Source organism: Pseudonaja textilis, chromosome 2, assembly GCF_049901715.1.
Source record: "Pseudonaja textilis isolate UNSWEBS1 chromosome 2, rPseTex1.2, whole genome shotgun sequence".
In the NCBI taxonomy this organism is placed as follows: domain Eukaryota; kingdom Metazoa; phylum Chordata; class Lepidosauria; order Squamata; family Elapidae; genus Pseudonaja; species Pseudonaja textilis.
Genome location: NC_141991.1, coordinates 54,405,873 through 54,420,767, shown reverse-complemented (window position 1 = coordinate 54,420,767; position 14,895 = coordinate 54,405,873). Strand labels below are relative to the sequence as shown.

The following is a 14,895-nucleotide window of genomic DNA, read 5'->3' as shown; positions in this document are numbered from 1 at the left end:
ACCTTCCTAGAGAAGATTGAAGCAGATTTGTGCCAGGGAGTCCCCCACCTCTAGGCACCGGGCACTCTGCTTAATGGACCAGTGCAGCTGTTTATTGACAGTGCCTGGGAATTCCAGAATGTGGTCATAAAATTGAGCTCGGTCACATGGTGACCTGCCTAATTACCATAATGACTCACAACCAAAATTCCAGGTTCAATTGTGGTTGTAAGTCAAAGACTACCTGTATTTTAGAGCACTGGTAATATTAAAAATATTTCACAATTTATATATTTTTTTTAAAAAAATAGATATTAAAAGTCTTTGCTATTATTTTAATTGCCTTTCAATAAGAATATAGAACTATTTTAAATTAAACTGCTTTGAAAAACATTGATTAAAACAAAGAGATAAAGTTTTATTATACATGTAGTATTATTTAGACAATAGTAATCAGAAGTTCTGGCTCCATAGAATGACAGTCTTAGCTATAAAAACAACAACATACAAATATTGGAACTATTTATGAAAGCATATTGTATTTTGAAAGTATCCCTAGTCTTAATCCTCATCTTTGCCCAGCAGAAATAACTGTAATAACTGTTAATTATTTTTGTCTGTTCTTTATTGGCACATGGAACATCACAGCTGGATGAGAATAAAAAAAGATGAACATCGAGAATGTGGCCTCTTCTGTAATTGATTTTCTATTTTTGCATTGTTTATATGAGCTTTTCAAATATGCCTTCAATATTTAATTTCTTCTGAGATTGATACAAAGGAAAACACAAGGCGATTTAAAAATTTAAAAAGTCTACCTGTTAAAAATGCACACTATGAAATTATGAGAAATGATGCAAGGTTACCAAGGCAATTTAGTCATAACTGTAAGGATAAATTACTTCTTGCTATATTAGACCCCCAAGGCATCGAGTAAATATCATTTCATAAAAAAGGAAAAATCACTGTACTCACTTATTAAAAAGATTCAGTCCAATTCTATAGTGACGTTTCCTGATGATATCATTACTGAAGGCAGGAGAATCCCAACTATTCCGAGTTTCTTTGTGGTATGTTTGCTTGCTCAAAGTTTGTTCCCTTAAGCTGTCTCGAGAAGATGATTCTGAGCTGCAGTTTATTGTGTCATTAGAATTGGAAGTGCTGTTGATGCTATCATTATCTCCATCAGAATAATCCGATTCAGATTTGCTTTGCCTGTTAGCTGTACCATTAATAGCCAAGTGGCTGTCAATAGGCCTAGGTCTATGCCTAGTTTCTGGATCTTCTCGGGATATTACTTTGCTGGGGAGACCATGTGATATGTGTTTTGGACTACCTTGCTGACTACTAATTCCCCGATCATAGGCATTTTGCCTCGTCAGTGATCCTCTTTCAGAACGGTCACTTAAATCGACTGAACTGTCACTGGGTGGTTCTATGGTTAGCAAAGGAAGATGATCCATCCTCATTCTCTGTTCTTGGGATTCCAATGAAGGGGTACTCCTACAACTAGTGTCGGTGTCTATTTTATGGTCTTTATGTGTCATAGACCAGTATTCTTGAGAAGGGTTTATTGATCTAAGTCTCAAGTCAGATTCTGTGCTCGATGGTCTTTCTATAGGATGAGAAAGAGGAAGTGGTGGGGATAATTCTTCCTCATCGATATATAATGTAACGTCACTGTAGGATGCAGTCATTTCATCAAGTTTCCTATGATCAACATTATGGCTTGTTGATTTAGTTGGACCACAGCTATCTCTTTCTATTTCACGACTTCTGATTTGTTCAGGTACCTGTACCTCATCAGAGTGCAAACTACGACAGTTTAATGCATCATCAATGGATTCTGCAAGAGATTTTACTTGTCTCGAAAAAGCATCCTCCAATTCTGTTATGGCATCAGCAAAGTCCGTGGAAGCCGCTGGAGATTTCATTGTAGCTGATTCAGCAAGATCATTACATCCAGACTGGACAAGGGCTCCTATTTTTGATCCATCATTTGTAACAGAAACTTGCTTCCCCTCAAAGTAGGAACTGTGAACTTTCTCAGGTCCTTCAAATGAAAACTGCATTCTCATATTGGATAGTACAATGCGTCTTGACATACGATTTTCAGACATAGAACTTCTAAGCCGCTCAAAGTTTTTGTTCATCTGATACTGGCGGAAAGCAGTCTGTATAGTACGAGCAGCATGTCTAGTTATGAGACGGCCTCCATATTTTCGTTCTAGCATTTCAACCTAAAAAGAGAATGTATTTTATAATATGTAATCTCTAAAGCATGGTTTTCAAACTCAAATCATCATAAGGGCTGCAGGAGGAGGAGTTCATTAGCTTGAGAACTGCAACAGTGAAGCCTTTTTATATATAATACAAAAGTCTCAGGGGTCAAAAAGGAAAGGAATCATTCTATGCCATTAACCACAAATGTATTAAATAAAAAGTTTCACTATAAAATAGAGTTCCTTTTTTTTAACCATCTCACTTTGGCCACCTATATGGCATTGCTTTTTAAGTAACCAGAACACCATTATTTCGTGAATGACAACATAAATTCTCTGAACTGAATCCTATCATCTGAAACCTGAACATAATACCCTTAATAAGAAACAACTATGCCTGAAAATCATTTCCAATTGTGCCAAGAAACAGATATTGGCAGTTGTCTGATGAAAAAAATGTTTTGTTTTCAATTTGGTACATGTTATCCTTTATGGGGGTTATAATTCCTGCAACTGTAGCTTATTTTCTGATTATTTTTAATGGGAAGCAGGCTAAAAATGATCAAACACATTCTGTCACATAAAAAAAGAAAGAAAACCAGTTGCCATTTGGCATACTCCAGTCATAATTACTTGGAAAGTTTGGAAAGCATAAAGTTTTGAGGTTTCCAATCAATTACAATTTCAGCCTATGGTGCATCTCCTTCATAGGGCTGTTGCAGATGTAAAATAGTCACCTTGAAACATAAAGAGATTTTTGGGGTAACTTGCACTTCCTACTGAGCAACAGTAGGCTATATACCAGTGCTAACTGTGTGACTAATGTCTGGACCAATGGTTAGAAAATTTTTGGAAGCTGAAGAGACAAAATGACAGAGTGCTGTGGCAGAGCCCATACCAGAAGCACATACTTGTTCCTGTTGCTTGACTACGGATGATGGCTTCTACTGTAGGAATTCCCTTCCTGGCCAAGTTGCTGAGGGATACTACACTACTTTTGTTTTTCCCTCTGCCCTCCTTTCCCAAAGCCTTTCCCAAAGCCTTACAGCTGCAGCATATAAAGCTCTAAGTAACAGTGATTATTGCTTTTCCTCTGTTTTCCACCTGGGAAGAGCCACAAAGACTTTAAAAGCAGTGGGAAGCAGGTAAGAGGAGATCCTGGCTTTTCTCTTCTTCTTTTCAGCAGTTAACTCCTTCTTAAAACTCCTGGAAGCTACTCTGTAACCATGTTTGCCAAGGAGCTGGGGAAACAGCAGGACAGGTGAGGTAGCTAGACTCCCTCAGGTCTTCCTTATGCTCCATGGCCGTTTGTTATGTTATGAAAAGAAGTTCAGAAAAGAGAAAACAGGAAGGAACAGCAATGATATAGCACCTTTCAGCAAACTGCAGAGAAACTGGCCAGGAGGGCAGGTGCTTCCAGCACAGGGAGGGCAGAATACCATTCCTGTCCAATTATCAGGAATAAAGATGTTCTCTTAGTGCAGGGTTGTCAAATTTATGCACTGGCCACGCCCTGTTTAGTGAAGGGGAAAAGTCGCGATACATCACATGACACTGCTGTGACACTCTGAGTTTGACAGCCCTGTCTTAGTGCTACCTGTGCCAGCTGTAAACTGGGAACTTTCAAGACAAAATTATTACAATACCTCGATGTTGTTTGACATTAAATCATCACTGAAAAAAGTGACTTATGACTGTTTTTTGAACTTACGACTATCACAGCTTCCCTACAGTCACGCTATTAGAATTTGAATGATGGAAACCAGCATGACTTTATGATGGTTACAACATCTGGGGGGGGGGGGGTGTCACATGATTGCCATTTTTAACCTCAGATGGCTTCCAATAAGCAAAATGAATGGACAAAGCCAACTGGCTTAACAAATGTGTGATTCATTTAACAACCAAAGTGATTTGCTTAGCAACTGGGGCCAAAAGCATGACACACTTAACAATCACCTTGCTTAGCAATAGAAATTTGGGTCATAATTGTGGTTGCAAATCAAGGACTACCTGTACACAAAAATGCTAAATTCTAGAGGCTCATGAAAAAAGTATCTCAAGAAAGTTGATAATTAGTACATTTCTTTCTTTTTTTAAAATTTGATTAATATAGCAGCACAGCTCAAATACCTGTTTATCCTGCAAGTCAGATGAGAGTTCATAGCTTTCTGAGAGGGACCGTGACCTTTTAATAGCTTCTTCTTCTGCTTGTTTTCTTAATATTGACGTTGAGTGCTGAAGCTTCGGCCTCCGAGGCCTTTGCTGTCCAGGGGAGACAGAATATAGACCATATGGAGAATGGTCATAATGATCTGGACTTAGAGCTGAACTGTGAGTTATAGTTCCTTGATGATAAGCAGATGAACTATCCAGGGATGTGCCAGTTTCACTTCCAGGAGCTTCACCCTCAACACTGGAAAAAAAGAAGAGCAAAATATGGTTTATATGTATAGTATAGCTTTTTACTGCTGCAGCTCCATATATATATAATAAAAGCTGGCTTGTTTGGTTGGTTGATTTCTATAGATGCCCATCTTAGCAAATGACTCTGGGCAGCTCACAATTAAATTATTAATTAATTATGAACTATTAATTATGTCCAAGACATTCACTTTCAGATACACATTTTATGAAGCTACAAATGATCATGTTTACAAATTTCTGGCACTTTTTTCCCCCAAATATTTTGTTTGCTTCTAATGTAATACAATGCAACATAGATAAAATGAAGATTTACAAATTTCAACATTACTATCATTTTCTTGGCAATTCTAAACATTGCCTCATATAATTTTTAATAGGAATTTCTGAATAAAAACATCTATGTGATGTATATCACATTATTATCAATAAAAACAGTAAATTAATCAATCATTTCTGGAATTAGCTTGGTGAAACAATGTGAACCAGTATCCAGTTATACGAGAGAGCAAAGTAGTGCCCATTGCAATCCTAAAAGAAATTCAGCTTTCCCCATAAAACACAATAAAATGTCCATTGATTTTTGCAGATCTGACACCAGAACATCTATTATGCAATAAATTATTTGTAGATCCCAGCATAGTATGAAATTTGGTTTATCTCATGAAAGATCAAGCATGGTTTTAATACTCAGTGTTCAGGTTTCGGTAAATGTTACAGGAGAAGCAAAGTACTCCAACTCATACAATAATGTAATAAATAACGTATTATAGAAACATGAACATTGAGCAGGTTTCAAATTAATTATCTCATTTAATTACCTTCTCCATCCCACTCTTATTTTCAATCTTACTGTTACAACTTTATAAAATAAAAATAAATATTCAAGTTGCTTCTTTCTTGCCAAAATATAAATTGTTCAATGGCTCTAAAATGCTTCAACAGGGTTTAGAAACATGCCAAAGCCACAAGAAAAACAAGTTCCTGCCAAATCTCCGTGGAGATGAATAAACCAAAATAGTAGCCAGCAAGAATACGATAGTTACTGTTAGATGAATGCCAAGATAAATAATAATGATCATGCACCTAACATAGAAAAAAAATTCCTAAAATTTTTGAAGAAGGTTTTATTTATTGGTTTTATGTAAATGTTAAACAGCGTAAGAATGGTAATTAATCCTCAGAATTTATTTAGTTACTTAATTTGTATAGCCACCCCTCACACATATGTGATTCTGGGCAGTTCACAGTGACTAAAAACAAGAATAAAAATATAAATAAAAACAAGCATACAACTACATTAGATCACAATTAAAAACTAAAAATGTAATCCCAGTCAGCAAACAATACGTCCCATTCAGTATAACCACTGAAAATGCTCATGACTATCCTTGGACAACCCCCCCACAAATCCTGATGATGTAGTCATGTCATTAGGCTCTTCTTAAAGGCCAGGGCCCCATCTAGGTTCAAGGACAATAGAAAGGACAGGTGCCAGAGCAGGAAAAGTTTTCTACCTGGGTCCACATGATGACATTTCTTAGTACAGGGGACCAGGAATATGCCTCTCTTGCCAGATCTGAATCCCATAAGTCACTGACCAAAGACCAGTAGTATATGAAGTGGGTTAACTGTAGACCCTTGATTCTTATACAAGACATAGCAATTTGGTAAACGAACAGCCTTGAAAGACATCATAATCAATAGACTATTGTAATCTCTTTCTTTGCACACATTATGAAAAGGCCCAATTCTCTGGAGAAGGCTCTAGTCCTGGAGAAAAAATGGGCAGGAAAGAGAAGAGGATGATCAACAGCATGGTGGATTAACTCAGTTATAGTTGCAATGGGTGTACTTTTGGAAAACCCAAAATACCAGGTTAGAGACAAATCATCATGGAGAAAATATATTGATGTGATTATTAACTCCATGACAATAATTTGATGGTGCATAATCAATCAAAAATAAAAATCTCTTTCTCCATTTCCCTGTGAAAACTACTCTTGGTTTCCATCCAGAAGTAGCCCAAATCCAGATCGAAAAGGGGCTTTGTAATTATTATCATCCAAAAACCCACAAGAATTCAATCACCAAAACTGCTAACACCCTGTCTTCCTCAAACGAATACACACACATACCTACCTACCTCCATCACTGTCATAGCTGCTTTGGTATGAGACATTAAATTGTTGAGACGATTTCTCTGTTTTGAGTACACAAAATCATTAATATTTAAACCATAGCTGATTAAAAGCTTACTTGTTATTCTATAATGTGTTTTCAGAATGAATATGAACATTATAAATACAGACTATAATAATTAAATTACGTATTTCATATGAGACTTTATTATTCACTTTTAAAAACAGCTTCCTTCAACTCGACAACAGAATTAATATGGATTAAAAATATCCAACAAAGTAAGTAGGGGTTCATATTTCAAGTGCTTATTAGACTTTTCATGAGAATCTAGATTTGCCTTCCTGAGTAAGCATGGTTTCTTCAAAAGTTAGTAAGTCAAAGGCTGAGATCACTCCACATACTAACCCAAAATGGAATAAAATGTAACTTATAATGTGTGACACTGTTCTATTTTCTCTCCAATTACTCTATAGCTTTGAATTCCCTCAACTATAAATATTTATAAAAGACTGAACAGTATTTTTAAAAAGTGCAAGCAGCTTTTTAATGTTCCATGGTTTATATTTGATAATAGCACATTGTTCTCTAAAAATATACTTAAATGCTATGATGAAAATAATATGCAATCTATTGAATGCACTTAAACCTAAATACATAAAGTAAAGAAATGAATATAAATATAAAAGGAAAATGGATTTGGGTGTCTATGAAAAATTGAATTAGCAAAGATACTTGCATAAGGATATAGACTGCCTATCATAATGCAAGAGATACAGGCAGTCCTCAATTTATGACAATTGAGACCAGAATTTCCACTGCTAAGCAAGGTGGTTGTTAAGTGAACTGCATTCAATTTTATGACTTTTTTGCCATGGTGAATCACTGCAGCTGTTAATGGAATCATGTGGTCATTAAGTGAATCTGTCTTTCCCCCATTCACTTTGTTGGAAGCTAGCAGGGGAGGCCACAAATGGCCATAACAGGACTCCAGGACAGGGCAACTGTGCTAAATACACGCTGGTCACCAAGAACCCAAATTTTGATCAGATGGCTGTAGGGATGCTATGATGGACTTAAATGTGTGGACTTTTTTCAACTTTGAATGGCCAGTAAACAAATGGTTATAAGTTAAGGATTCCTTGTAGTGCCAAAGGATATAACATATTGTTTTAGTAGTTACACCTAAGCATATTCAGTGGCAACCTAGATAAGGAATGTTAAGGCAGTTATGAATGATGATCTCAATTCAAATCCCATTAGGATGCTGGTCATAAACTGAAGAGGCATGGGAATGGTTCTCATAAATATCTCATGCATTACTTTTTGTGTTTTTAAAAAGGCAGAGCTTCAATCAAGAGAGCAGAAGTGGAGCTCTGAAAATTCTAATTGATTTGGGAACAGTGTTGTTAGCCTTACACTGTACACATCGAATCATCTTAGTGCACAAGGTTAAATTTCATGACTTATTTATTCCACGTGGAGGATGAATGCAAGGTTATGAAATGTATTTTACTTGAGAGATGCATCAACGTTTGGAATATACATGAAAGGTCATGTATAACTACTGAGTACATTCAGAAGGTAGAAATGCAGCACGTTTTGTAAAATATCAGTATCCACAGCATATTCCATGAGAATGAGACCATTTGAAACATGGCTGTGGTTTAATCTCAGTCACCAGAGATGAAATCCAAGACTCTTGAGCAGCCTGCAAACTATGGAAGAAAAAGCAAACTCTTCTAAATCCTTTATGTGCCAACATGTCTTGCTTACTAAAATGGTTTATGCTATTCTTAATGTGATACTACTAATTAAAAACATTTTCAATCATTTAAACTTTACTCATGCAAGGTAAAAAAATATTTTGAAAGAAAAATTGAACAAGGATCAAGAATATTCCTCAGTGAAATACAATATTTTTGCCAATTGTGCTTGCCACCTAAAATAAAGTGAATTCTGTGAGTTGAACTCAATTCCTGGTGAGTTCAGGAATACTCCCTTGTAGGTTTATTAGTAAGAACATTTAAATGCTTTGCTGTTGTCTTCTTCCAAGGTTTTCCCCCTACTTTCCAGTCTAGTCTGTTGTAAGTATACTGTTACAGACTGGTACGGTAAACGTGGCAACCTTGTAAGAGTGATGGATGGACAATGGAATGTAGCCATGTGATAAGGTGCCGTGTGGAAAAGGTACTAGCCAGAGAAACGGAGAAATGAGAGTAATATGGGAGAAACGAAAGTTATGGAGATAAAAGTACCTAGGGAGGAGCTGAGAAGTAGGGGCATAAGATATCAGCTATGGCATAGGTGTGCATTAGCATAATTATGTAGATAGTTCTTGTCTTGCTATGACGTATGCATGTAGCCTATAAAAGGAGTACCCCACCATTATTAAAGGGTCTTTCATCCCAAGTAAACACTGTGTGCCGTGTGTTTATTTATCTACCATGAGAGGCCCAGGGCTCTGAGTCCAGACCCTGCCGTCGGCAGGAAGCAGGCGGAGGAAAAGCCACACTAGTCCACAACTCAGGTAGTCTCCCATTCAAAAGTAAGAGCCTTTCTTTTTATTATTCCACAGAGTGTGTCCATCATTATTTATTGCCCATAAACTCTTCTTTAGCCAATTGAATCAGTGAGGATCTTCCTCATGGAGTCTGCTCAAGCATTTTTCATGTAGCTGGAGAAAGAAGTTTAAATATGTAGTAATGGGACATGATTTGAGGAGTGAGCTAACTGGATGCTCAGTAAGCTCAATGAAATTATTTTGAGAGACTATGCTAATAGTTTCTGAATTTTACCACAAAGCTTCTCAAATTGTATTGCCACCATAGTTTATTTGTTATTTCCACAAAGGAATAAAATTTATTCTTGCATGTCAAAAGAATAGTGGCTTTTATCCCACACTCAATGGACATTGTGTCACACATTATAAGTTACATTTTATTCCATTTTGGGTTAGTATGTGGAGTGATCTCAGCCTTTGACTTATTAACTTTTGAAGAAACCATGCTGATGTTGCCGCACTCCTTGTTGAGTGGGCTGTAATGCCCTTAGGAACTGAGATGGACTGGCATTCGTAACTTTTAGCTATGGTGGCTCTCAACCATCTACCAATGGACGTTGACGACAGCTTGTATCCTAAAGTGGATGGGTTGAAGGATAGGAATAGATCCTCAGATTTTCAAAATGCCGCTGTGCAGTCTAGATAGATGCTTAACGCCCTTCGAACGTCAAGTCGATGCCATTGATGCTCCAGTCTATGAGATGGTTTCGGACAAAAATTTGGAAGCACCGACTCCTGTGCTCTGTGGAAGATTGAATTTACTTTAGGGGTGAACGATGGATCCAATCTGAGAACCACTCTGTCTGCATGAAACACGCACAGGTCCTTGCTCATTGACAATGCTGCCAATTTGGAAATCTTCCTTGCTGATGTGATCGCAATTAAGAAGACCACCTTATATGTCAGGAATTTGAGACTAGCTGTTCTTAAAGGCTCGAACGGGCCAGTTGTAAGTGCGGTTAACAACTTGTTGAGCTCCCAAGTGGGATAGCGGTGAATTACAGGAGGTCGTAAGTTTGCAGCACCCTTAAGAAAGCTGCGGACATGTGGATGGTGCGCTATGGAACGAAGGTCACCCCAGGATATCACCGAGGGTAAGGCTACCACCTGTCTGCGTAAAGTATTTGGAGATAGGCCCTTGGTCAACCACTCCTGCAAAAAGTCTAATAATTGTCCTACTGATGGGGCGGTTGGGTCGATCTTAGATCCCCGGCACCAGCGACAGAAAGCAGACCACATGGCCTCGTATATACGATTTGTTGAGGACCGTCTGGATGCTTGTATGGTAGCAATGGCATCCTCTGAAATCTGTTGGGTCCTTAAACGGCTCCGCTCAACCTCCATACGGCTAGGCTGAGCCATTGTGGGTCCGGGTGAAGTACCGGCCCTTGCGAGAGGGAAACCCTCGACGGTGGAATTTTCCAAGGTTGTTCTCTCTACGGGTCCTGTAAGTCCGTGAACCACATTTGCCTGGGCAAGTAAGGGGTGACCAATATAAATTCTGCTCATTCCTCCAATAACTTCTGGATCAACCTGGGTGTTACAGGGAGTGGAGGAAACGCATATAGAAGTCTGGGAGGCCACTGACATCGCAGAGCATTGACGGCCTCTGCCCCCTGAGTCGGGTACCTTGTAATATACCGGGGCAATTGGGCGTTGATGGGAGACGCAAATAGATCAATCACAGGTTGCTCAAACCTCTGCACTGCTTCCTGAAAGAAAGACGGGTGTAGGCGCCACTCTGATCTATCGTGGCCCTGCTGCGCCAGTCCGCTTGTGTGTTTAAGGCCCCTGCTATGTGCTCTGCCTTGAGCAAAAACAGATTGGCCTCGGCCCACTTGAACAACCTGGCTGTCTCCAGCATCAGAAGTTTGGAGTAGGTACCCCCCTGTCTGTTTATGTGGGCCTTGGTTGTGATATTGTCTGTCAAGACCAGAATGTGGCGTGATTGGAAAAGAGGTAGAAAACTGCCCAATGCCAGATGAACTGCTCGCAGCTCCAACAGATTGATGCTTTGTGATTGTTCGGAAATAGTCCAACTTCCCTGTGCAGTGTGGGATTGGAAGTGAGCTCCCGATCCTACCAGGCTGGCATCGGTTGTGATCATTGCCCTGCAAGGTTCCTTGAAAGGACACCCCTTGTTTAGCGTGTTTTCCGACCACCAGCAGAGCAATCGGAGAACATTGTGCGGTACCTTTATTCGGATGTTGGAAGTGGCTCTTCCGGATCGCTGGAAAGGTAGCAGGAACCATTGCAGATCTCTAGAATGGAATCGAGCCCAAGGCACAATGGAAATACAAGAAATCAGTTTCCCTAACAGTTGAGACAGAATTGCCAGGGAAACCCTCTTTAAGGCTCTGATCTCTCTGGCCAAAGACTATTCAACTGGTCCTGAGAGAGAAAAACCTTGCCCTCCACGGTATCTATCACTGCCCCTAAATGAACTAACCTAGTTGAAGGGATCAAATGGCTTTTATCCCAATTTATGGAAAAGCCATGACCTTGAAGGGTCTCCAGAGTAATCTTGGTATCCAAATTTGCTTGATGTCTGGAAGATGACAAAATTAAAATATCATCCAGATAACATTGTAAACGAATAGATTTGATCCTGAGGGAGGCAGCCAAAGCCGCTAGGACCTTCATAAAAGTCCTAGGGGCCGAAGCCAGATCGAATGGTAGGGCGATATATTCGTAATGCCGATCACAATAGCAAAATCTAAGATATTTGTAGTGAGCAGGTCTAATTGGTATATGTGATAAGCCTCTGTCAGATCTATAGAGGTTAGGACATTGTTCTCTCTGATGCTGAGCATGTGGACTGGAGAGTAGTCATCTTGAATTTTCGATAAACCAATGATCTGTTCAGACATTTGAGGTCCAGAATTGCCCCCCAGTCCCCCGAACTCTTTGGGACCACAAACAATAGAGAGTAACAGCCTTGACCCCATTTGTTCAGATGGGACCTCTCTAATGGCCCGAATGTGCAGAAGAGGATTGATAGCCTCCTGCATCAACACTCTCTTAATGGGGTCTGTGGACCTAGGGCTCCTAATGAAAAAGTTTGGGGGAGGATTGAAAGTCTATCGCCAAACCAAACCTAACAGAGTCCCTGACCCACGCAACAGAGGTGGAACTGTCCCATTGATCAGCAAACAATTTTAGCCACCCTCCAATGGGAGCTGATGTCAAGGACTCATTGGGGCGATGAAAAAATTGGCCTCCAGTACCTCTGGGGTTTCTTTTGTTTTGGCCTCCCTGCTGACCTCTATCAGAAGATTCCGACCTATCCTGTCTAAAAGTGGGCCTGTAGCCTGATGTTTTCTGCGATCTGGGAATGTATGGGCCTTGATAGTAGGGCCGAAAGGAACCCCTTTGAAATGACTGGGGCGTTCTGTTTTCAGACCTCCAAAAAAGAGGGGGAAGCACTTTTTTCTTGTTTCTATTCTCAATAAGCAGGGACTCCAAGACACTGCCAAATAATTTATCCCCCGATATTGGGTCTGATGCCAGCTTGCATTTATGCTTGGTATCCGCCTGCCAATGTCTGAGCCATAGCGGTCTCCGTGCTGATACGTGAGATGCTATGGCTCTAGACGAGAATTTGACTGCATTAAATGTGGCATCGACGGAGAATTCTGCTGCTGCAATAATCTTAGCAATGTCCTGATGGGCTGTGACATTTGACGCCGGCAATGTATCCCTCAAGTGGAAGAGCCATCATAGGGAGGACCGTGTAAAAAAGGACACAGCTGTAGCTTCCCTAATGGCCCAGGCATCAGAAACATGTGCCCTACGGAGTGCCAACTCTGCTCTCTTTTCTTCTGGTCTCAGGGTTTCCTTGGCCTCGTTGGGAAAGCTTGAAGAGGCCAGTGCCACAATGGGCTCATCCACCTCCGGAGTTTTGAGAAAATTTGAAAACTCTGGTGCCAAATTATAATATCGTTATTGTACCCTGTTGGCGCTGGGTAGGCTGCTGCTGATGCCCATTGATTTTGTACTAATTCAGCAAACATACGAGGGACAGGAATAGTTTCTGCCTCATTAGCCAGTTGTGTGAATATTAGATCCTCGGATTCGTCCTGAGCCTTTTTTGACAATGGATGAGGGCTTGATGTGCCTAGTTTAGCGATGTTCTTTGCTTTGAACAGTAAAGATTTAAAGAGGTGCAGACGAAAAAGGCCAGAAAAGGTAGGTTGGTCCGGAATGAGGCCTTTGTCATCCGACATTCCTCATTCTAGTGGGTCAGCCTCTGACAACCCCAAGTCCATCTGATGGATCAATCCCACCTCCATGGGAACATCCTGGTCATCTAATTCCACCTCATCCTGAAGACCCTCGACTGGTATGTCAGGAATACTGGGGAATACCTGAGTTTGATGATGTCCCATATGCGCAAAGGATCGAGCAGACAGGGATCCCACTTCCGAAGTAGCCGAAAAGTGTCTGGTCCAGATGGATTGCTGAACTCCAGCCGCAATGCCCTTTTGTATGGCCATCTCCATCCATTGCCTCATTTTGATGGGAACAGTCTCAGGTAATTCCTCTTCCTGTCTTAAACTGGTGGCCGTAGGGGTGAAGGTTGCCTCTGGGATTCGCTGGGCAGTGCTCATTGGAGGAGATATGCCTATGGGAGGCTGTCCAGAAATAGCCTGTCTGGGCTGGGTGGATAAGTCCAAGGGCCCCAACAATGTACTTGGGCCCTGATCTGATTGTTGTGTCATAGCCATCTTGTCCACCTCCCTGGCCCGTTTCTGCAACTGCCTTTCCAAGGCTTGGTGCTGTCTATGGGCATCCTTATCCGCCACCTTAGAGGCCTTTTTGGGGCCCACTGACTTATCTCGGGACTTATTTGTCTTGGAGTGGAAGACGTTGTCACCTTCCATTGTAGAGGACTGATTCTCGTGCCTCTAACTTTATTTTTTTTAATTATTATTGTTATTATTGTTATTATTGTTATTATTATCATTATTTGTACTTAGGGGTGATGCCTACCCCTGTGGTTGAAAGTAGAACGCTTCTCCAAGACTGTAAGTCTATATATCTATATCTATATATATATATATACAGACACACACACACACACACACATATATAGATATATATACATATACGTGCCTATATCTACATGTAAAACTGTGTCTATGGGAAACAGTATCTAAGGGTCCCCAACAAAGGAAACCCCCAAGCACTCCAAGCAAAAAATATTCCGGATACCTGGTCCCCAACAAGGGAAACCAGCTATACAGGGCCTGGATGGATCCTTTCCTGTCAAAAATGTCCCGCTGTTCGAAATGGCACTTGCGGCGTCTCTCCAATGTAATGATCCAAAAGCAATTGCAAAAAGAAAAAAAAAATCCTGTTTAAGGACTAGCCTGCTTATCCAACGCCAGCAAGATAAAAGAGAAATAATGCCAGGGAAGTGGAGTGGGAAGGACCTGCCCCAATCCCCAAGAAGGGAAACCAGCGGGGAATGGCGCCTGTGATATTTAGGTGCGAACTTGAAGCCAGCTGTTGAAAATGGCGGGAAGGCAGAATCTCCGATGTTAATTGCCTGAGCAGTTTAACGAG

General features: G+C 40.2%; 1 protein-coding gene across 12 annotated transcripts in view; it reads right to left on the bottom strand.

The window, feature by feature from the left end:
• The window catches only part of IQSEC1 (IQ motif and Sec7 domain ArfGEF 1), a 321,447-nt gene that overhangs the window by 42,067 nt on the left and 264,485 nt on the right, over positions 1–14,895 (bottom strand). For all 12 annotated transcript variants that reach the window (XM_087923921.1, XM_087923923.1, XM_087923922.1 and 9 more), the window contains 2 exons: positions 4,335–4,617; positions 955–2,219 (listed from right to left, as the gene is read on the bottom strand). In XM_087923921.1, coding sequence (XP_087780047.1) covers positions 955–2,219; positions 4,335–4,617 — 1,548 coding nt within the window. The remainder of the gene's footprint in view (positions 1–954; positions 2,220–4,334; positions 4,618–14,895) is intronic.